General features: G+C 30.7%; 1 protein-coding gene across 1 annotated transcript; it reads left to right on the top strand.

The window, feature by feature from the left end:
- Nucleotides 1-574: 574 nt before the first annotated feature.
- Nucleotides 575-22777, top strand: LOC143080837 (inter-alpha-trypsin inhibitor heavy chain H3-like). The gene is made up of 12 exons (XM_076256905.1): nt 575-765; nt 2794-2951; nt 3350-3460; nt 4962-5203; nt 5992-6158; nt 6697-6982; nt 11156-11850; nt 12993-13083; nt 16473-16601; nt 17720-17833; nt 18387-18752; nt 20102-22777. The coding sequence occupies exons 1-12, from the start codon at nt 688-690 to the stop codon at nt 20341-20343; spliced, it is 2679 nt and encodes an 892-aa protein (XP_076113020.1). The 5' UTR covers nt 575-687; the 3' UTR covers nt 20344-22777.
- The last annotated feature ends 592 nt before the right edge of the window (nt 22778-23369 follow it).

Raw genomic sequence — 23369 nt, 5'->3', positions numbered from 1 at the left:
AAACTTGTACATTCGTTTCGATAAACACATGCGGACAAATTGAGATGGGTTGTATATGATACTTTAACAAAAAGATATAAAACAAAATGTTCAAACTACGACAATAAAATGTACTAAACAAAGCGGCATTCTGTCTCTTCCTACTTACAAGTTATGGCACATAAAAGGTTTCTATCTGAATTAAAGTGCAAACACTTGTTTTGGCGTTTTGGTCATTTTAAACATGTTTACCTTAAAATTTGAAGTTTTTTCTCATAGTTCTTCGCTTACTTAGTATCTATAAAAGAGGAAGTAAAAAGTTAGTTACCTTTTTACAGGAAAAAGCACAGATGAAAATTATGTTTATGATAAAAATTGAGTAATAAGTATTTTTATTGAGCAATAATATTCCTAATTGGCCACACAACGTACTATATCCTCAAAATACTGACTGTCGTTTGTTGTAACTAGTTAACAAATTCCGTTGTTCGATATATAAAGTTACCTTTGAGCTATTAACACGATTAAAGTATGATAAAAATACACTTGGAAAAACCACAGGTTAATATTTTTTTGAGACGTCGTTCAGATTTCAACCGAGAATTAAGTGTTTTATGATTTGATTACGTTGTCGGCATTGGCTTCCTGCAGATACATAAATCGTGTATTATAGGTGCTTATAAATTTGTTAAGCAACAGTGACTGAACATGGACGGGACAATGATTATGCATTCACTTATAGTGATTTCTTTTTTGAATACACAAATTGTACATTCAAAAACACAGGTAAGAACTTTATTTGTCCGGGTGAAAGGTCATGCTTCAAAAAATAAATGTGTCAAGCAAAAATAAATATATACGTATTGTGGCTTATGCTTTCTTGATTTAAAAATCCAGTTTATGCAAATTGTCTTAGGAATATTCGTATTTTATCTGAAGACAAGAAAAAAATTATTTTAGAAGTCAATGTTTCAGTGTTATTGTGCTACGGTAAATTTTTTAATCCTTGACATTAATTTTGGCTAAAAAATGTATGTTTTGATTATATTCATTTATGGGTTTCCTTCGTGACACATTTGTTTGTTTTAATTGTGATTTCGTGTTACACAGTATTAACTATTTCACCCTTTTTGTGACATTGTTTACCTATTATGTATTTTTGTTTTGTTCACACATTGTTGTCAATATAATGGATTTTTATGCGATTGTCATACTAGTGAGAGGATTTGCTTGTTACAAAACCAGCTTTAATCCAATATTTTGACCTTAAGGAAATGCCGGCTACAAGTCAGGATAATGATAGTTGTTATCCATTCGTTTGATGTGTTTGAGCTTTTCATTTCGCAATTCGATTAAAGACTTTCCGTTTTGAATTTTCCACAGAGTTCGGTATTTTTGTTATTTTACTTTTTAGAGAAGTAAAGTATTGCAATTAAGTCTACGTATCATATACATATGCTTTCATTTTGGAAACAAAATGTCCAAATAGTTTACCCTTGGTTACGTATGACGATATTTTCCTATCAAGCTATCTTCGTTCCTTTCAATAAAAAAAACACGCCTCCCTATCCTCTGTTTCAGCTGTATGTCATATTAAGTGACCTTTCATATAGAGGTGGTTTCCTCCCCGTTACTACAAACGAATCACCAATGACTGGTACGACACACAACTCGAAACGGGTATCAAATGTTTTTAATTCAACGTCATTAAACCTTCTAGTGTCCGTCCTCAAGCTTTTGCTTATGTTTCGGCGGCAACATTTTATCATGGGAAAATAAATCCAAATGTTTTGTATTTATGGGTTTAAATATATTTATTACATTGGTTGCAATGAAATACATTGATTTCCCAGTGAAATAAAAACCGATAATTTACATGTGAAATAAACAAGGTTATTTCACTCTCTGACGTCATACAACAATAGGCGTTGTCAAGACGTTATCGATAACATCGGATCAAAACAAAATGAAAACGCGTAGAAAAAGATATAGTTCCTTACTTTTTGTCTTTAATTTACTTAAAAAAGCCTTTTGTCAATGTAATAAAAAGAATAACTAATCAAAGAATTCAAATATCGAAAAATATTCAACTCGTGGCCGAAAAACACTGATTATTAACTCATGCGCTACGCGCATTCGTGAATTAGTGTGTTGTTCGGTCACTCGTTGAATATTTTTCTCTATTTTAATTCTTCGATTAGTTATTCTATAAATAACGTGAAATGCAGTTTCTGTTACGTCTTTAACGATATAATAGATAATAAAGTCTATGCTTGAAATAAACAACGTAAGAAATTTTAGAACAATGTTTTTTGATTATTTTCTTTTTATCAATTACATTCATTTTACGTGAATGCGAAGATAATTTCTTCTTCAATATTTAAAATCATAAAATCAAATGAAATATTCGGACTCAGCGGATACTACTTTACCAGCTGTGACATATTATATGAGCAATATATTCGCCTGGCAGACCGACAAAATTCAATCTCGTACAAACTTTTAATTTTAGAGCATTTTGGTTTTCATACTAATATGTAATTATAACTTGGGGATGGGGACGCACATAACGACATGTCTGTTGGCCTTCAACAACAGTGTTCGCTTCAGGTTATGATTACTATAATTGCTCTTCCTAAAAAAAAACATTAAAACACCTCAAGCCGATTTCTCTTCGTTCAGTTATTTGTTTATTTGTATAATGTTTTGTATGACAGTACTTTTAATTCATTTGACCGTTTCGTTGACGAAAATCATAGAGACCGCTTCGGAAAATGAATATTCATGCATATGGTATATTATTTTGTTTTTCAGAATCCTAGAATATATTATATGCACATAACATCTGATGTGAAATTCCGATTTGCAACAACTTTAGTTACCAGCAAAGTTGCTAACAGTGCAAAAGCTTCAGTTGAAGCTCATTTTGAAGTCACTCTTCCAGATGCAGCATTTATTACAGAATTTGTTATGTAAGTTTAAATTTTGATGTTGCTAAAAAGTAACGAAGACATAAATTCAAAAGACAAAATTTAAAGTTTTGATATACTTTTGGCCCATTTCAGTTCTTTCACTTAGTACTAAGTTTTAGGTTCAATTGCATTTTAGACCAAAACAATATGCATATAATGGTGCAGAAAATAGATGTTGTATAACTAAACAATCTTTTACAAAACCTAAACTGTTTCATAAGAACGTTGCAAAACCGATCCATAAGAGCGCATATTTAATTCTTGCAAACTGCAATTAATTAATACAATAGAAAAATCAAATTAATTTAAAAAAATGTCGCACTACTTTTTTTTTTCTCATCTGAAAACTAACTATAATTATTTTAGAATATTAATAGATGGTGCTGTAAATTTTTCAGGGAAATTGATGGACAGTTGTATCCCGGAGAAATCAACGAGAAAGCGAAAGCGAAAGAGAAATATGATACAGCAAAGAAGAAGGGTCAAAGTGCTGGACATGTGGCACAAAAGTAAGTACACGATCACAATAAGTTATTAGATGTTTCAAGTAAAAGAGACCAGAGTCCTCGGTCATAAAACTATACTCAGAACTTACGAGTACAAATTAGTGCTCGAAACAACAAATCCAGTTTTTTGATTGGTTGATTTTCGAGTCTGAGTACCAAAATCGTGCTCGAAACTTTTATGACCGCAAGGCCTGTTAGATGGTATAAATGAGTTTATTTAAAGAATGGTTTCTGATTTTTAAACTTTAAACAGTTACTAATTAGCTGTTATGTCGCTTAGATATTCTTAAAAGCGAAAATACTTAATTTTTAAATGATTAAATGCAAAACTTATAAAGCTAGTTTATGAATAAAATTGAAGAAATAAAGAGCAGGTTATGTTTATGCTGAAAAAAATGAAATCATTAAATTCATACCAAACAATCATCAAAAGTAATCACAACATTGCATGGCCGAATTTACGTCAAAGTTTCAAAAATGCAACGAGTACCCAAAATTGCAGCCATTTAGCAAAAATATCAGCGGAAATCTTACAAGTTTTCTTAGAGACTAAGCAAGTCCAGTTTTTGTCGTGTTTGTATGTGTGAGTGTTGGTGGGTGATCGTCTTTCGTCATAGCTAAATAATTCAAATTTATACAAAATGTTCACAGTATATATCGACTAAGAAATAATCACTATGAAAAGTAAAATCTATGGAATCTTTTATATGCGACGTCTAAAAAAACCTTGTTTTGAAAATTAGCAATTAAAATGTGTAACAGACATCAATTTCTTCAAAAATAGAATAAAATATGGACTATAAATTGTCAAATTGTTCTAATCAAAATATCGGTTATTTAATTTAAGGATATGAAAATTTAAGGATAGACGTAATTTGGTTCCGTTCATCAAGTTAAAGAATTGTGGATCGGCCATGTTTTTATTCAATATGGATTCAGAATTGATTAGTAATCAAAGGTACCAGGATTATAATTTAGTACGCCAGACGCGCGTTTCGTTTACATAAGACTCATCAGTGACACTCATATCGAAATATTAATAAAGCCAAACAATTATAAAGTTGAAGAGCATTGGGGATCCAAAATTCCAAAAAGTTATGCCAAATACGGCTAACGTAATCTATGCCTGGAATAAGAAAATCCTTAGTTTTTTTAAAAAAATTATAAGTTTTCTAAACAGGAAATTTAGAAATATGACCACATTATTGATATTCATGTCAACACCGAAATGTTGACTACTGGGCTGGTGATACACTCGAGGACGAAACGTCCACCAACAATTGATGAAACAATCAAGTAAATAAGAACACATCTACAAAATAAACACAGAATGGAAAATTTTGTCTTGAATAATATAACCAAAATAGGTGCAACTTTGTGTACCCTCACGTTAGATATTAACGTAATATTCAGAGAAGAACAACGGCCTAGAATCATTGAAAAATGTCAGTAAATGACACATTGCACCATCCTTTATTACAAATAACATTCCATTTTATTGCAGACCAAGACATACCAACCGATTCAGTGTTGATGTAAACGTAGCAGCCGAGAGTAAAGTTACCTTTAATCTTACTTACCAAGAATTATTAGAGCGAGTCTATGAACAATATGAGCATATAATATACGTGGACCCAGGCCAGATTGTGGAGGATTTCAAGATTGACGTGTATATTCATGAGTCAAGAGAAATTACAAAGGTCTCAGTGCCACCGTTGCGAAATGATATTATTTTGGGGACTATAGGTAACTAGTTGAATGATAAAAAATGGTTAGAGACATTATTATTTATGTCAGTGGTAATTGTAGAAATTACCATTTAAATGATGAAATTATATTAAAGTTAATTCGGAGTCAAATTTGTTCGTTCAGTGTATGTTCAATTAATGTAAGTATATATTTTGATAAAATTAAGCCATTTCAATTTATGTTTTATAGTGTGTTTTATTATGTTGTGATGCTACACTATTGTTTCAGATAAGGGCGAAATCTAAATGTTTAAACCCGCTGCATTTGTTAGCACCTGTCAGGAATCTGATTGTCGGTTTTTTTTATGCGGTTCTTAAGTGTTTCTCGTTTTTTAAATAGATTAGACTGTTGGTTTTCCCGTTTGAGTGGTCTTACACTAGTCGTTTTAGTGTCCTTAAAAGCTTGCTGTTCGGTGTGAGCCAAGGCTCTTTGTTGACCATATTTGACCTAATGAGTATAATGGTTTACTTTTAGAAATTGTTATTTGGATGGGGAGTTGTCACTTTGGCACTCATACCACATCTTCTGATATCTACTTATGTTTTATATTGTTCAAATGTTAACGGTTGCAAGGCATTAAAACGGATGCTTTCAAGTTTTTACATAATTAAGTATACGGCTCCGATTGATGGACAACCGTTCACATAGTACAACCTCTAACCTGGTCTTTAGCGAATGCACCAACAGATATATGTTTTTTAAATTTTATTCTTTATTATCGAGATGGAAAGACCTTCAATTGTTCAGAGAGTTTTTTAATATATTTTTTGTTTTATTTCTAACAGAAGAGAAAAACGCTTTGGCTATCATCGAGCGACCAACACAAAAGTCTGCCACTATTCATTATGCACCTACAACCGATGACCAGAAACAGATGTCTGACCAGGGAATATCAGGGTTGTTTGTTGTCGAGTATGATGTCCAGAGAACATTTGATGCTGGTGAAGTCATGGTAAATGAAATAATTCTAATTTGCTCTCGGTTGCTTTCAGCAAAACATGAAATAGTGGGACCGTATCAGCTTTATGTGCGTTTTTAACATATTCATATTCAACATTTCAACTATCTAGTTACAAATCCAAAGGCGCTATTTTTAAAAGGCCTAACCGCACCCACCGCTTTATATCAAAAGTTTTTTGTCAATATTTGAAGAAATGGAGGATTAAAGGTTGTATATGACTACCATATTGTATAGGAATTATTGATAAACAACCCATTGACTTGCATGAAATTCTGATATATACTTCGCATCCGATTCAATAAACATGGTATATGCAAATTGCCAAAAAACGGTAGTACCATTTAGGTAAATAATTTTTAAGGAAGTTTTGTAAAGTCTCATCTATTGATTTTACTTGATGATTTTGTTTAGGTGTTTGTTTTCTTTCTACAATGGCAAAATTATTTTCATAGATTTTAGATAAATGGGTTTTTTAAAAACATATCGTGCATGCATCACAATAAGCACGTCATTTAATCGTTTTTAACAGGTTGTTGACGGATACTTTGTGCACTTCTTTGCACCAGAAGGTATGGATCCTTTACCAAAAGACGTCTTATTCATCTTAGATGTTAGTGGATCTATGTCGGGCACTAAAATAGCACAACAAAAGAGTGCCATGAAAAGCATTTTGAAAGATCTTTTCGAAGGTGATCGTTTCAACATAATGCTGTTCAGCAAAAAAAATAATTTGTGGCAGCAATCATTATTGTCTGCTAGCAACAAAAATAAACAGAAAGCACTTCAATATGTTGAAAATATGAAAGCAGACGGAGGTAAGCATATTGTAAAGAGTAAATGCCAAACAAAGTTTTAAAAAAATCTTTCTCCATTTTTTTTTATAGATTTGATTGGTTATTTGATTTGTGTTTAACGCCATTTTCAGCACTATAGTGCTATATCGTGGCGGTTCAGTTTTAATTTGTGGAAAAATCCGAGGTTCCCGGAAAAAAACACCAACCTTCGAAAAAATAAGATAACAAAAGGCTATTATTTTACCTCAATAAAAACAAACGATAAATAAAAAGGCGAATCAAAATATGAAATACACAAAGTAGTGCAATCATAATAAAGAAAATATGGTACAATATGGTGGATATTATTTAACTTTATTTGTTTTAAGAAATGAATGCTTCTTTTTTCAATTTTATTGAGGTGTAAAAGTGTTGACAGAAGCACATTTTGTATGAAGCGCTGAAGCGCATCATTTTAAAAATGTGTGCACGATCAACACTTTTACAACCCTATCAAATTACTAAAAGAAAAATTTATTTCTTATTATCACATTTGTTATGCTATTAGTAAGACCACAACAAAAAAGTTTTATCAAGTTTTTTCGTTTTATATACCTGTGCACTTTTGTGGAAGCACGTGTGTTTACGAATGTAAAATTTCATTTTGATATGAAGGTTAATTTTTGATTGACGCGAGATTGTTTTTAGCTAATCAAACTAACGAATTATCGTTTATATGTCTTTTTGGAGATTTTAATGCTCGAACTGCAGAAGATTCAGACTTTGACGTCGTTAATTTTGAAGAATTTTAAGGAATGTTAGACATTGAAAACGAGGGTAGTTGTACTTTAGAGGAGTTAAATACAAGTCGATTAAGGAAAAGTACGGATCACAAAAAAAATAATTTTGGTAACTTGCTTCTTGAATTTTGTAAGAATAACAATATGTTTATCCTAAATGGAAGAATATGTGAAGACAAAGGTCTGGGTAGTTTTACATGTAAAAACACCAGTGTAGTTGATAACAATATTGCTTCCCAAAATTTTCTTAAGCTGAGTATTAAATTCTAGCGTTTTATTTTCGGATATTCATAATCCGTTGTCGTTAAAGATTAAATGTTATGAAAAACAAAACGACGTCAGTCATGATGATGACATGCCTGAGGAGAAGATTAAGAGATGGGAAAATGAACAATTAGACACCTTTATTAGTAACATTGATAGACTTAAAGTAAATGAAATACTAGCTCAGTCAACGGAAATGGTTGAAAAAACAAGTGAAAACTCAATTATTAATAAAGTTGTTGAGGATGTCATTTACTTACAAATGGGGCAAAGTCTACATTCGGCACATTTACTAAAAGACGTAAGCATACACAAAATATAAAAAAAAAATCAAAACCATGGTTTGATAGCGAATGTAAGGAAGCTAGAAAAAAGTTTCGGTCTAGTAGACGAAAACTTAAGCGAAACCATACTAACGAAAAAGTCAATGGAACAAAGAAACTAGCGAGTAATGGATAAGAGCATTCGTAAACATAGAAAGAAAATTAGACAAAAGATAGAAAACTTAAAATCGATTAACCCGAAAGAATACTGGAAAATTTTGAACGGTGGTAAAAGGGGAAACAATCCATGTGTACCTATTAATATTTTGTTTGATTATTTTAAGAATTTAAATTTAGGAAATTCTGAAGATGAGGAGATTGTTTTAGAAAATCAGAACAATGTAAAAAATTTAAATGTTATGTTAAACTCACCTATTACAGAAAAGGAAATTGAAAAATCTTTGAGAAAGTTAAAAAAAATACTAAATCCTCGGGTGATGTTGTGATTGTAAATGAATATTTAAAACACTCTTTTAGTGTTATGTCACAGGCGTTTGTGAAACATTTTAATATTATATTTGACAGTGGAATTATTCCTGATATTTTGGTTTCCGAAAATATAATACCTTTATTTAAGAATAAAGGTAACAAACATGATCATAGCAATTTAAGACCTATAACAGTTATAAGCTGCTTTGGGAAATTATTTACTTCTATTTTGAATTCACATTTGAATAAATTTTCTGATGATTTTTGTTTATTATGTCAGAATCAAGCTTGTTTCAGAGAAGGTTATTCTACTATAGATAATTTATTTAATCTACATGCTTATTAGTATCATGAAAAATAAGAAAAAGAAACTATTCTGTACATTCGTAGATTTTGCTAAAGCCTTTGATACTGTTTGGAGAAAGGGTCTCTGGCATAAATTACTTGTAAATGACATTAACAGTAAAATGTATAAAATATTAAATATGTACACTGGTTTTAAATCTCGTATTGTGTATAATGGTGAAATGTCAGAATACTTTTTATGCAATATCGGTGTAAGACAGGGTGAAAATATGTCTCCTATTTATATTCATTGTATTGGACGATCTTCAGCAGTTTATTGGAGAAACAAATGTATGTGGTTTAAATTGTATTACTGATGAAATAGAGAATGAGTTTGATATCTACTTAAAACTGTGTGTTATTCTACGCAGATGATACAGTGTTATTTTTCGGATAATGCACCCGATCTACAGTTGCAATTAGATATATTCTTTGAATATTGCAGTACCTGGAAATTAAAAGTTAACACAAGTAAAACTAAGATTATATTTTTTTCTGGTGGTAGATTACCCAAAAATATTAACTTTATATATGATGGAAATCCATGTGAGATAGTCAACGAATTGACATACCTTGTGTTAAATTTTTCAAGAACAGGTAGCTTTATGAGTGCTAAGAAAATTTTAGTTAGAAAAGCAAATAAAGCAATGTATGAAGTATTGAAAAAGGGGAGGTTGCACAACTTGTAAGTGAAATCACAATATGATCTATTTGATAAAATCGTGAAGCCAATCCTCCTGTATGGGTGTGAGATTTGGGGTTTCAGTAAAACTGATATTATAGAAAAAGTGCACTTAAAATTTTGTAAACTATTACTAAACCTTACGAAGTCGACACCTAATTTTATGATTTATGGTGAACTTGGTATTTATCCCATGTCTTTATATATACAACTGCGTATGGTTAATTTTTGGTCAAAAATGGTAAATGGGGATGATAACAGGATTGCTTAAATATTATACATTCAAATTCATGTTCTTGAAGAATTCTGGCAACCAATTTAGGTCAGATTGGTTGAAATACGTTAAAGATACATTAGATAAATGTGGATATAGCAATATATGGTTGTCACAAGGAAATTTTAATTCTAAGTGATTGGGTATTAGTTTAAAACAAAAGTTATTTGATCAGTTTCAACAAAAATGGAGAGATGATATTGACTGTTCATCAAAAGGTTTGGCCTACAAATTGTATAAACAAAATTTTGAATTTGAGGAATATCTGAATATTTTAAGTGATAAAGATAGAATAACATATTGTAGATTTCGAACGGGTAACCATAAGTTACCAATCGAAACTGATAGATGGAATAAAATTGACCGAAACCTTAGATATTGTAACTTATGTCATTGTAACGAGATTGGTGATGAATTTCATTACACTTTGCAGTGTAGTTCTTTTGCAATTTTCGAGCACAATATCTGGATACTTTTTTCTTGCACAGATGTAACATACTAAAATTTGAAAAACTATTTCAGTTAAAAATTAAAAATAAGTTGAAAAAGCTGTGCAAATTTCTCAGGGTTATAACTTTTCAAGTGAGTCTTCCTGGTTAATCACCACTCTTTGCTACTATACTGTTTATTTTATTTTATTTCATATTTTCATCTCATCTTGTCATGTGTGTTTGTGTTATGGTATATAACTTTTGATGAACTTCTTTTGTACCATTGTAACTTTATGGTGTTTGAGAAATAAAGAATCTTGAAACATACATGTAAATGTACATGTAATCTAATTACTATTAGATCAATTCGGAGAAAATACCAAACGTCCAATCAAGCAGGCAATACAAAAAGTAAATACCAGCAAGAACCCACACTCGGGGTGAACCCAGATACTCAAACTATATAATAAATTTGCTTACATGTTTGATAAGGCATATATATATATTCGGATTGATAATATGTTTTCCTTTCTAGACTATAGTATATGGTTTGATTGCTTTAAAGGTAATGCATATAGAACAAGAAAAGTAAATTATTATAGTCATTATGATAGATATCTTTTGTATACTGTACTTGATGTTTTCATTTTCTTTTTTTTTTCTGAAGTGACGAATATCAACGGTGCACTTTTGTCAGGAATTCGCTTTTTGAATTCTATTCCAAGTAACGAAACTACGGGAAATCGAAAGAAAATTGTGGTATTTCTTACTGATGGGCAAGGCTATTACGGAGTTGAAACGGTCCTTGATAATATCGACAGGAAAAATATCAAAGGGTTGCCTATTTATAGTCTTGCCTTTGGAAACTATGCAGATTATGAATTTGTAAAAAAAGTTGCAGTAAAAAATAAAGGCGTTGCTAGGAAGATATTTGAAGATTCTGATGCATCGCTACAGATAAAGGGGTTCTACGATGAAATTGCATCGTCAGCATTACAAAATGTTTCTTTTAAATATCTTGAAAAAAACACAGATGTTGCTGAAAATGCAACAAAAAGGAACTTTGATACGTTTTTTAACGGAAAAGAATTAGTAATTGCTGGCAAACTATCCGACGACAACATACAAGTGCTGAATCTATTGGTTACTGGTAATGGGGTGAATGGAAATGTGGAACTGGAGCTTAAGTCGAATATTCAGAGACGTGATCCAGAATTGACAAAAGCTGGTGATTTTGAGAAAATCACAGAAAGAATATGGGCATATTTGACAATCAAACAACTTCTAGAAGAAGCCATCGGTGAAACTAATGAATTAGAAAAGAAGAATTTAAATGACAGGGCTCTGGCAATGTCTTTGAAGGTAACTGGTAAATAGTTGGTCTATTAAATGACTCTAAAACATGGAAAATAAAATGAAGATAAGTGCTAAATAAATGCCAAAAGCATATAAAATGTAAAATACAAGTTTTGCTATTATCTTTGAAACCGATATAAATAAGGAAAATATGGAATAACAGAAATGTTCAAAATGTTGATATCCAACTAGTGTCTTTTTACATCAAAAACTGTCAGATGACTACTGAAAAGAGTTATTTCCCATACATGACGAGATTTATCTATTTTGTTCAAGTTTGTCTTTTATCTTGAAAACTATAATACATAGACAGAAACTTAAATAGCACAAATTACAAGTAAGACAACATCTACAAACGACGATGTTAGCCGTATTTGGGACAACTTTTTTGTCCTCAATGCTCTTCAATTTTGTACTTGTTTGGCTTTACAACTATTTTGATCTGAGCGTCTTATGTAGAGAGAACGCGCGTCTGGGGTACTAAATTATAATCCTGGTACATTTGATAACTATTTATTAATTTTTGCGTCTTTATCTATTATCTTGAAAACTAAAAAAAAAACGCTCTTTAGATAGCAAAAATAATAAACAAGACAAGTTCTAAAATAAGTAAAATTTTGCCATAATCGTTAGAAGACTCTTTATAAGAGTGATTGCCGTGAAGTTGCGATTTTTTTTTACCTTTTTTGTGTTGAGGCGAAAAAAAGATGTAGAGCAATTAATGTTAAACATAAAAAAAATACAAGCAATTATACAAGATGAACAAAAAAATAATTTTTGTCATGCATTCTATTTTAGTTCAAAATGTTGGAGATGCACATATACATATGTGAGCGCGCATGCTCTTAATGGATTTTAGTTTTGTTATTAGCCAAAACGAGTCAATCATAAATTAAAGAGTACAGTTTCTCAACTTTTAAATGAACTATGATGAAATCTGAAAGGTGTTGAGGATAATAAAAAAGCAAAATTCATAGATACAATCCTGAAATTCAGAGAATTTAATGTTATCGTATTATTTCCGTGATGACGATCACAAAATATTGTTCAACTGGTCTGTATATTATAGATCCTACAACATAAAGCATTACCGACTTTGACAAATATTTCAATCATACATTTGTTTGACAACTATCGACCTTTTTCAGTACAAGTTCGTCACACCATTGACGTCTATGGTTGTAATAAAGCCAGATGAACGAGATCTCGGTGACTTGGAAGAGAATGAAGATGCAAGACGTATGTTGATTTTATATATGAGGTCTTGATGGGATTTACAGAATAGAAAATAATGGGTAAAAATACAGAATAAAGGGCCAAAGAGTTAGAGAAAAAAAATTAAATGAGCCACAAAAAAATGAAGAATCGAGAATAATGAACAAAAATACCGAACTCCGATGTAAATTAAAAAGGGGAGTCCATGAAACCTGACAAAACCAAACACTCGGTTATAATAATTTAATTCGCAAAATATAACCATAAGGGTCAAGCAAAAAACACAAAATAGAACACAGTATTAAAGGGGCACTATAGCTGTCAAATTTAAGTTCACTAAGGGACTATGCAATATTTATCTGAGGGTTGGGCCGGTGTACAGCAAATATATAAAAAAAAAACTTTACGCCCCTCAATATCTATTATAAAAAAAGTTCTTGCCCCGCTTCAATTAATGAAAAAAAGTCATTTTTTTATATATGGAAACATGATATTGTTTAACTAAAATGCACAACATTCAATAATACATGTATATCAGAGTTGATATTTCAACTCAAATGCATATAATTCAATATTATTAAGATTTATTTTTGTGAAGGAAGTCAACTTAAATTAGGAGTGCTGTGATTGAATGTAAGGGTACAATATATTTTTGTGTATTTATCTATGAATAACTGCAGTGTGTATATTTACAATATAAATTTTGAAACCAGACCTATTGAAATATTTTCTAGAGAATTATTTGAAAAGACTTTCAAAATTTCATAAATTTGGTGTAAAATGATAGTGGGCATCAGACTTCAGTTATGTTATATTATTTTGAAGCTTTTGTTTAGTACATTTGATTTTTATCACAAAGAATGAAAAATATTCACTGAAAACAATACTGTGTTGAGAAAAGTGCTGATTCATCTTTTTAAGTCAAATTGATGACTTATTTAAAACTTTATGCTAGGAGTTCAATATTAACTATATTGTATAAAATACACCAAACTAATGTTCTTTTGTATTTCTTTTCACCTTTCGCAATATAGAGTTTAATTGGAAACACCAGAATTCAAGTCGCGACAAATGTTTTTAACTGAGATATTTGCCTTCTTTGCTGTGTAATTTCCTAAATGTATCACTTGGGTATTTCTCTAGCTATAATCTATTAAAATGGGAAATGCTCTGTTTAAGTTTGTACTGTTTATGGAATAAGGCAATATTAAGTCATACTAGAAGCATTTTCAGTGTTAAAATTGTCCATCTAAGAAAAAAGAGGCCCACTTGAGGTCAAATTTAGATAGAATTTGTATCTCCTGTGTAAAGAATTGCTCACATTCTTGGCAATTCATGCAGAAAATATTTCCCAATAATGGTTGATTTTGTAGTTTCTATCTTTTATTATATCAGGCATATATAATTTTTCATTTTCTACTGTTTGCAAGGACTTTTGTTGGAATTTAGTAAAATATCTGTTCTCCGCAAATGATTAGTCGAAATTTGATTATGACGTCAAACTGTTTTGTTTTCTTCTGAATTTTCCTATTGTGACGTCATGAAAAAGACGACCATGCCTGATGACGTCGCATATAAAGAATACAAGTTTCTGAAAATCTTTGTAAAAGAAGGATATAAACCACAGAGAAACAGATTCCGACACTATAACTCGTGTATTACGAAATTTCTTCACTCTCGACAGTTAAATTTAAATATTTAAAAAGCTCGGCAAGCATTGCGCGCCTTAAATAATAAAATTAAACTGTCTCAATTGGAGAAATATCGTAAAACACTTGTTGCAGTGTAGGAATCTATATTTCACTTTCAATGTTGACATTCATTTCCTTTAAATAACTGAGCACGCGCCATGCATGCATTATCTATCTCTAACTTAGGTGTTAAATTGAAGTTCACATGAATACGGATGCAATGATGTCAAATTGTTCACTGGCAAGTGAATAATTCATCGTCAATGTTTCTTAGCTTTTGTTTGTTTTAATTGAACCATACTGGCTGCTAAAAGCGATATATTATTTCACCATTTCACTTTCATTAATGATTGAACAAGATATTTTTTAATTTTTTTTTTATATATGTCTCGTAGCTAGAACCCCTTTAATCACAATAATCAAGAATTTCAAATTCAAACATAAAACATAGATAAGATAATCCTAACTTTTGATAGACATGGATCTCGTTTTCACAACTTCAAAGATTGCTTTATACAGTCATAAACTGCTGTCAAACGTTTCAGGTTTTAAAAAATGTCTTAGCTTGTACAGTGGTTATGAATTTGCATAACCAGGTTTTATATTATTGATTTTTGAATATAACCGTCTCTTAAGGGAGTTGGTTTCTCAGTTTCAAAGTAATTAACTTTTTAAAACACTAGTTTATATAGATAGCGGATTAATAAAGGAATCCCTAGAGCAAAAAAGATGTATAGGTCACCGTGCTTGTTTTCGAGATATTAGCCATTGAAATTTTGGCGGGAAAATATTCTCTCTTGACTTTTCATAGCTCTATCATTGACAAGTTGAAGTTCTCAAAAACTGTTAAAAAGTAATTAAAATTTTATAAAACTTTAACAGATGGGTTATCATTATACATATAAAAGATTTACAAAAAGAAAAATGGGGGTCACCAGATTTATTTTTTCTCAAGGCATTCAAATGGATAAAACCAGAGGATTCCGAAAACCTGACAAAAAATCTAAAACATGACAAGCCAGCTTCCTTAAAGTTGAGTAAAGTTTACAATCAAGAATAAAAATCATCATCAAGATTATTTGAAAATTTACATAACCTTAAAATTGGTCTATGTGTATATTTTTGTTTCTTTTCATTTTAACGTCTATGTTATAGTCATCTACTCCAAATTTAGATATTATCTGTCTGGTTTTAAAATTCTATTTTATCAACAAACGAACGATATGAATACATTGTAATAGTCTTTATTGACTGGGTATAGAAACAAAAATGTATTTTACAAAAATGTATTTTCCAAAAATAGTGGGTTAAACCTGGTTTAATAGCCAGTTAAACCTCCTATTTCAAGTTGTCTTTTTAAACTGATTTTTATAGTTCGTTCTTATGTTGTACTGTAATACCACTGTCACAGGTTAGGAGAGGTTTGGGATCCCGCTTACATGTTTAACCCCGCCACATTCTGTCTGTGCAAAATCAGAACATATTTTAATGAAAATAGATGTATTACATTTTCTTTGAGTTTGTTGTTGTTAGCTATTTAATGTTTTGAGGGTAACAAAATTTGATTCCATTCATAGGATTCAAAGGATCTCTGAATTCTCAAATTTACTCTGAATCAGTTTAAAAACAAAGTTCCTAGGAGATGTCTCCACGAAAGAACGGAAACGACCGTAAGTTAGTTTTATCACATAAACATTTAAAGTATATATTTTTTTTAAATAGTTGCTCTTAGTAAGGTATCTAGTACGAAGCCAACGAGCTCTGCGTCGAAAAATAATAAACGAACCAGTCCGAAACGAAAAGGAGGCGGAGGTGGAGGTGGAGGCAGAGGTTATAGTTCAGGAGGAGGAGGTTTGTATGATTTGAAGTGGAAAGTTTATTACCATTGCTTACAAACTAAATATTTAACTGTCACGTGAATCGATAAAATTTGTTGCCAATGTTTTATGGTTTCTCTGTATGTTTACAATTGAAATGGAAAAAGTTGAAAGAAGTGTGTAAAGCTGCATGTAGCATGGTTCTGAAATAAAAAGTGGTTTGAGGCGGAAAACAAATTTACTGTTGAGGGGATGTAGTGTCGTTACAATTTCTATATACGGGTAGTGTGAATTGCCTTCCTCTTTTAGCAATTGAAGTATTTTTTTCATTATTTTTTTCATCACAAACAATGACTGCCTATGTTTTAAATATAGTAAGTGCATTAAAACAAATAATGGAGTATGATCCATCTTATATTTGATGGTAGACTTGAACATTTGATCTAATCCGAAGGAGTAGGTTCCAAATTTTACTGTATTGACAGTTCTAGATTTTTTTATATAGATAAAGGAGATTTGACATTATCTTCAAAGAGACAGCAATTAAATGACAATTTTAAGCATTTAAAGAAAATGCAATGAAAATCAAACTGGACGGACAAAAATGCGGACAGACAGACATTGATAAAACAGTTTACTCCCTCTTTTGGAACATGGATGGGTTTTTTCTATATGACATTCATTTGTTTTATGTCTTGATTGAATTTTAATCAGAAGCAGAAAATGTAATATTTGGTTCACGATGAAAATATGAACCAACATACAAACCGATAAAGGCAGTACATGTTTTGAACAAGAATTTGTAAATCAGATAGCAATTATTAATACAAATACAGTATAACTGTCGCCCAAAGTATATATCTGGCATGCCTGAAGACAACAAGTTTCGACGTAGGTAACACACTTTTTTCATGAAACTTTTGATAAATCAGAAACTTTCTATTATTGAATTGAATCAGACAATGTACCTCTCAAATATTTCTCAATAAATACGGAAAGTTCGTTTTTTTATCATAAAGTTATGATTTTCTAGAGACATTCATAATCAATTTCCAGGTGTAATGCAAGATGGGAAGTAGACCCTACCTGTGTCTTACTTTGAAATTGGTAGATTCTAGTTAAATTTTGATTGATATAAAACCTAATTTTCAGGTGGTGGAGATCCACATTTTATGCTGAGGATTAATGGTATAGAATTTCCGATATGCTTTGATGTCGATACACGTGATGGAGATGTTATCCGGATGTTGAAAGATCCAATCGCAGGTATGCATTGTCAATTGGCGGCAATTGCTTAAAGTGTTTTGATAAGGTGCATGATAAACAAATCAACAACCATATTACACTTTTTCTCAATGCACACATATTTTAATTGCTAACGAACATCTATAATACATTTATAATCTTTTTTAGATAGTGGATTGACGAATTGGGGTGTGAAAAAAGAGAAATGAAATTTGCAGGGGTGAAGTATGTAAATTTAATCTTCTCTCTGCCTTTGCAGATAGACAAATCTTTTACTTGCTTAGTCGACACACAAATTGCTGTTTTGGTCGACACATCATGAAGTTTATTGGTCGACACATCATGTGGTTTTTTGGTCGAAACACCATTTAGTGTTTTAGTTGACAAATACTTCGGTTTCTTGGTCGACACGTGCACATAATGATTATTTGGTTTAATGGTCGACACATCATTCTGTTTCATGGTCATCACAGCATTAAGATTTTTTTGGTCGACACATTACTTTGATTTACATGAAAAAAACATTCCTTCGCTTCCAGTCCATTATTTCTCTTTGTCTTCGTTTTTTAAACAGGTATAACCATTAACGCTGGCATTGTACGATCAACAATGAAAAAGAAAGATGGAGAGTTTAAAACATACATAGGAGAAATTGTTATACTGGCACCTGCTTCCCGAATTCATATAAAACCAGACAAAATAACATTTAACGGAGATGCAAAATCCTGGAATGACGAAGGCCTCTTTGAAATTGAAGGAAGTAAAATCCACATTTATGGAAATGCACTTCATGAAAGATCAGTATATATTGGTTTTGAGAATAACGTTAGTATTGAAATCCGCCGACTTTTGATAGACGATACTGAACGTGATGTTAGCTACCTGAACATGTACATCGATAACGAAAAAGGAGTATCGAATATGGCTGGTGGTATCTTAGGTAAGATTCCTGAAATCATAATTTTAACCTTCAAATTAGATCTTAGTCCGATTCTATAAGTAAGTAAGTAATGACATTATTTAAAGAGGGTGACTCAATTAACATTCACTCTTCTACCTTGAGGCCCTCACTAAGAACAAACAGTACAAATATTACAAAGCTTACAATTTTAAACATATATTATGTAGATGCAATATTATCATGTATAAATTTCGAAACCTACTTTGATATTTTAGATGGCAAAAATATTGCTTCTTTTGTAGATTTAGAACTTTGAACACAAAAATTCCTATCGAAATTGGTAGATGGCAAAACATTCAGAGAGAAAATCGTATTTGTACTTTGTGCATTGTAATTTGTAATTCCGGTGATATGGGCGACGAGTTCCATTATATTTTAGAATGCTCGCTAATAGAGGATAGTAGACAATTGCTACTAAAGCATAATTTTGTAAACAGACCAAATAGTTTAAATTTTCAAGGTCTAATGAATAGTAGCAACCCGTCTGAACTAAACAATCTGTGCAAATTTATTAGAATTACTATTAAATGCCTAGAATCTCCTGGGTAACCACTTTATGTCTCTACTTTACATTTGTATTTAAAATTCAAACTGTGTATGTTTATTTATTTGTATATATCTCTGTACCATTGTACTTTGGTTTACGAGAATAAAGATATATACAAATTTAATTCGAATAATTATATGGATTATATATATATATGTGTGTGTGTATATGTATATTCTAATGTGACTTTCAAAAAATAGAAAAATAAGATATTGGTTACACTTGTGACCAGGACTGTTCAAAAGCAGATGATCTCAGTCCTGGTCTATAGCAATCACAAGTCAATTTGGTTGTCAATTGGTTTTTGTTGACTTGAAAACAGACTATTGATATCTGACGGACGTTTATCTTATAAAGAATGCCACTTATTGAATTAATAATTCGTTCCTATTTTTGAATTCAAAGGTCGAAAAATGGTCAGATGATATTTTCTTTTATCTTTTAACAGTCCACCTCAAAAAGTTTCAAAAAGTTTTCGAAACGTTCTCAGGTGTACCTTAGAATGATATCGGATATAACATCACTATTCTTACTGGATGTGGCAGTGCATTTATACATCCTGTACATATGAAGAGCTAAATGAATATCATATTTAAAATTTTATACTGCCGAATGCCTAAAGATATTTTCACCTTAAAGTTGCTGTCATATGACGATATTAACAATAATAAATCAGAGACGCTTTTGAACTTTTCGTGAATAGTATTGTCATTGATAACAGTGTCGGTGAAGCCTATTTTAAGATTTTGTTTTGAATTGTTATATTTTGTTTATATTTCAGGTCAGTTTGTTCATAAAAAGACAAGTCTCTTTAAGATCGGTCTGGACAAAAGGGGAAGACAACATGGACACTTTAGAGAGACAGAAAATACAAATAAAACTCATTTTAATGCCGTTCTTCACATGAAACCAGATATATTTACTGGCGAAATGGTCTGGTGTTGGAATGTTTATAAGAAAACTGAAGGACTTCTAGCTGGTGATCTAAAAGATTATTTCATTTCTGATATTGATTCTACATAACTATAATAACCATTTTTATTATATACATTCTTACTTCCATCAATTCATTTTTGAAGGGATATGACTACGTCATTCATAATCATCGATGAACGTTTCGGTCATGAATCAAATATTGACTGCTTATTTGCACCAACGTTTACGTGAACCCTTTATAGTAAGGTCCTATATATATTTATCAACACAATCCCTTTATTAACCAACGTATGTTTATTTCCGAGAAACATTATTTTTGATTTTCTTCGAGTAGGGGAGACAAGAGAAATCTGTTTTTAAAAAGAACGTGTTAATAATGACTGTCTAATGGGCGAAATTGTTAACTCTAAAACTGCGGTGTACCAACAAATATCTAAGAACAATCAGTGCGAGTCCTGTAAAACTATTGATGATCAACTTAAAGGGGCACCAATTTCCGAAAAAGACTGATCTTCTACTAAAGTCAGGCATTCACCTCTATTTTATATAATAGATGGCAACAATGATAATTGTAATCTTATCATAGTTTGATGTCGATTATAATTTCATATCTTATTTTATATATTTGTATATTTTTATGATATCGAATCATCACTTCACTTTAATAAACTTTATAAATGAAATTTACGAATAAACATTTTGATTTATCAAAATACAAGTGTATAGATTTCGACATCTTGTAACCACTGACACGATATCTAGTAATATCGTAATTTGTACATCTGTTTATATATATTAGTCAGAATTTGCAGAATGTGCTCAACGTGCCCTTGTGATTTGCAAAATATTTACTATGGCAGGCAATTTCAAATTGTAAGACAAAAATGTATACATCGATATACCAATGTAAGCTTAAATTTATTAATTTATATTTTAATGTCTGGAGCTGGCATGTCAGTAACTGCTGATATAGTACTTCGTTAATTTATGTATCATTGTGATTATGCTTAGTTTCTTTTGTTAAGTCATAATTTGACATCGGACTGGAACTTCTTTTAAATTTAAGAGTTCAGCTGTGCGTATTGCTGTGAGTTTGTTTTCTTCTGAATTGAATAGAGATATCGGGGAGGGTTAATATCCCACAAAACATGTTTAACCCCGCTGCATGTTTTATGGTCTACAGAGGTGTATTGATAAACTATATAATTACTGTGATAAATGAGGACTCCAAATAAATATAAAGAAAACTAAATCAGTAGTATTTAATAAAACAGGAAAACTAGATGAAAAAATATTCAATATTAATAATATACCTATTGAAAGGGCTAGGGGTTATAAATATTTAGGAATTTATGTGAGTGCAAGTGGAAGCTTTACAGAGGCTAAAGATGATTTATATAAAAGGGGACTGAAAGCTTTATTTAAATATAAAAAAAGTTTTAACTTATATAAACCTCTAAAATTAACACACTTTCACATATATTTGATCATACTGTGAAACCTGTGTTGTTATATGGGAGTGAAATATGGGGATCTTCAGTAATAAATAAACTAAATAAAAATGAACATAATCTTTTTAAACTATACAAGGACATGAAACAAGAAAGTATTCATGTCAAATTCTGTAAATTTTCTCTTTGGGTTTAGGTAAAAAATCTACAAATATAGCTGTATTGGGTGAAATGGGAAGATATCCCTTATTTCTTGAAGTAATTTTAAATATGTTTAGATATTACAAATAAATATTAAAGTCTGATGATATCCTTCTCTCTGAAGCCCTGAATGTCTCTAGATCACTAAATAGTTTAAACAAAAATAGTTGGTATAGTTGTATTGCTATTCTTATGAAATATCTTGATATAGATCTTAAACTTGTTAAAAATTCAAAGATGGATTTAAAATCACTAATTTACCGGAAATTAAAACAGAAATATTCTTGTATTTGGAAATCTGAACTTTACAATGATAGACAAAATAAACAGCATGGAAATAAACTAAGAACTTACAGATTATTTAAAGAAAATATTTATATGGAAAAATACTTATTAATTTTAAATGAGGATGAAAGGCGACTGCTCACTAAGTTCAGAGTCAGTGCACATAAATTAGAAATTGAAAGAGGCAGATATGTGGGGCTTCGAGTGGAGGATAGAATATGTAAATTATGTAACACTGAAGTTGAAGATGAAATTCATTTTCTTCTTCAGTGTCCTGTTTTTAGAAAATAAAAGATCTGAATATATAGATTACTTAAATAAGGTTAACACAAACTTTAAAAGCCTCCCAAATAAATCAAAATTAATATGGTTAATGTCATCTGAGGATAATGTTATAATTAAAAAAGTAAGTTTATTATTGTGTACTTTATTCAAAGAGAGAAAATTAATTCTAGATACAGTTTAGTCACCGGTAGTTTGTCCATCTATATTATATTGTAAAACTATATATATATATATATCTTTTCTGCAGAAATTATTTGGTTGAAAAAGACTTGACTTTGTTTAATTGTTAAATAATCAATGTAATCAATATGTAATCACTTGTATGAAATTGAACTTAATGGTACTGCTCAAATTATTTGGCGTCATAATTGACAATAAAAAACTTTGTATTTTGTATTGTTTGCAACTGTCCCAAATCATGAGCTTCTGGCCTTTGTTAGCCTTGTATAATTCTAATTTTAGTTCATTTATATATTTTAGAGTTTAGTGTAACGTCCATTATCACCGCAACAGTAAAAATTTTTGTTTAGGTACCACTTCCGGTGGATGCTTGTCACATTTTCAACTTTTCCTCAATATTCTGTCACTCCAGAAGTTTTCTAGGTTGTGCATCAAATATTTTGCCCAAAAACCACTTTATTTCTCAATATTTTTTTTAAACAATAGTATATAAGGTATAAGAGGACAAATGGCCGAGAAAAAAGATTGACACTGGAAAATAAAGATCAGAGGGTTTGGCCTATGTCATCGCCTTAATACAGAGTACACATTCCTCCTGAATTGTTCTTGGAGGTTTTTCTTATGTAGATAACTGTATCACAAAAATACATTTATAGGCTGGTTTTCTTGCAGCATTCAAATATCAGAAATGGTCATTAGTTTTCTTAATTT

This window comes from Mytilus galloprovincialis, chromosome 1 (genome assembly GCF_965363235.1).
Source record: "Mytilus galloprovincialis chromosome 1, xbMytGall1.hap1.1, whole genome shotgun sequence".
Lineage (NCBI taxonomy): Eukaryota > Metazoa > Mollusca > Bivalvia > Mytilida > Mytilidae > Mytilus > Mytilus galloprovincialis.
Note: the sequence above shows the minus strand (reverse complement) of the source record. Positions and strands in the feature narration are given on the sequence as shown.

Excerpts from the sequence above, each read along its gene's own strand:
- LOC143080837 (XM_076256905.1), top strand. The coding sequence starts at position 688 with ATGGACGGGACAATGATTATGCATTCACTTATAGTGATTTCTTTTTTG. Across the intron at positions 5,204-5,991 it reads TATTATTTTGGGGACTATAG|AAGAGAAAAACGCTTTGGCT; the intron begins GTAACTAGTTGA and ends TATTTCTAACAG. Across the intron at positions 13,084-16,472 it reads AGAGAATGAAGATGCAAGAC|TTGCTCTTAGTAAGGTATCT; the intron begins GTATGTTGATTT and ends TTTTTTAAATAG.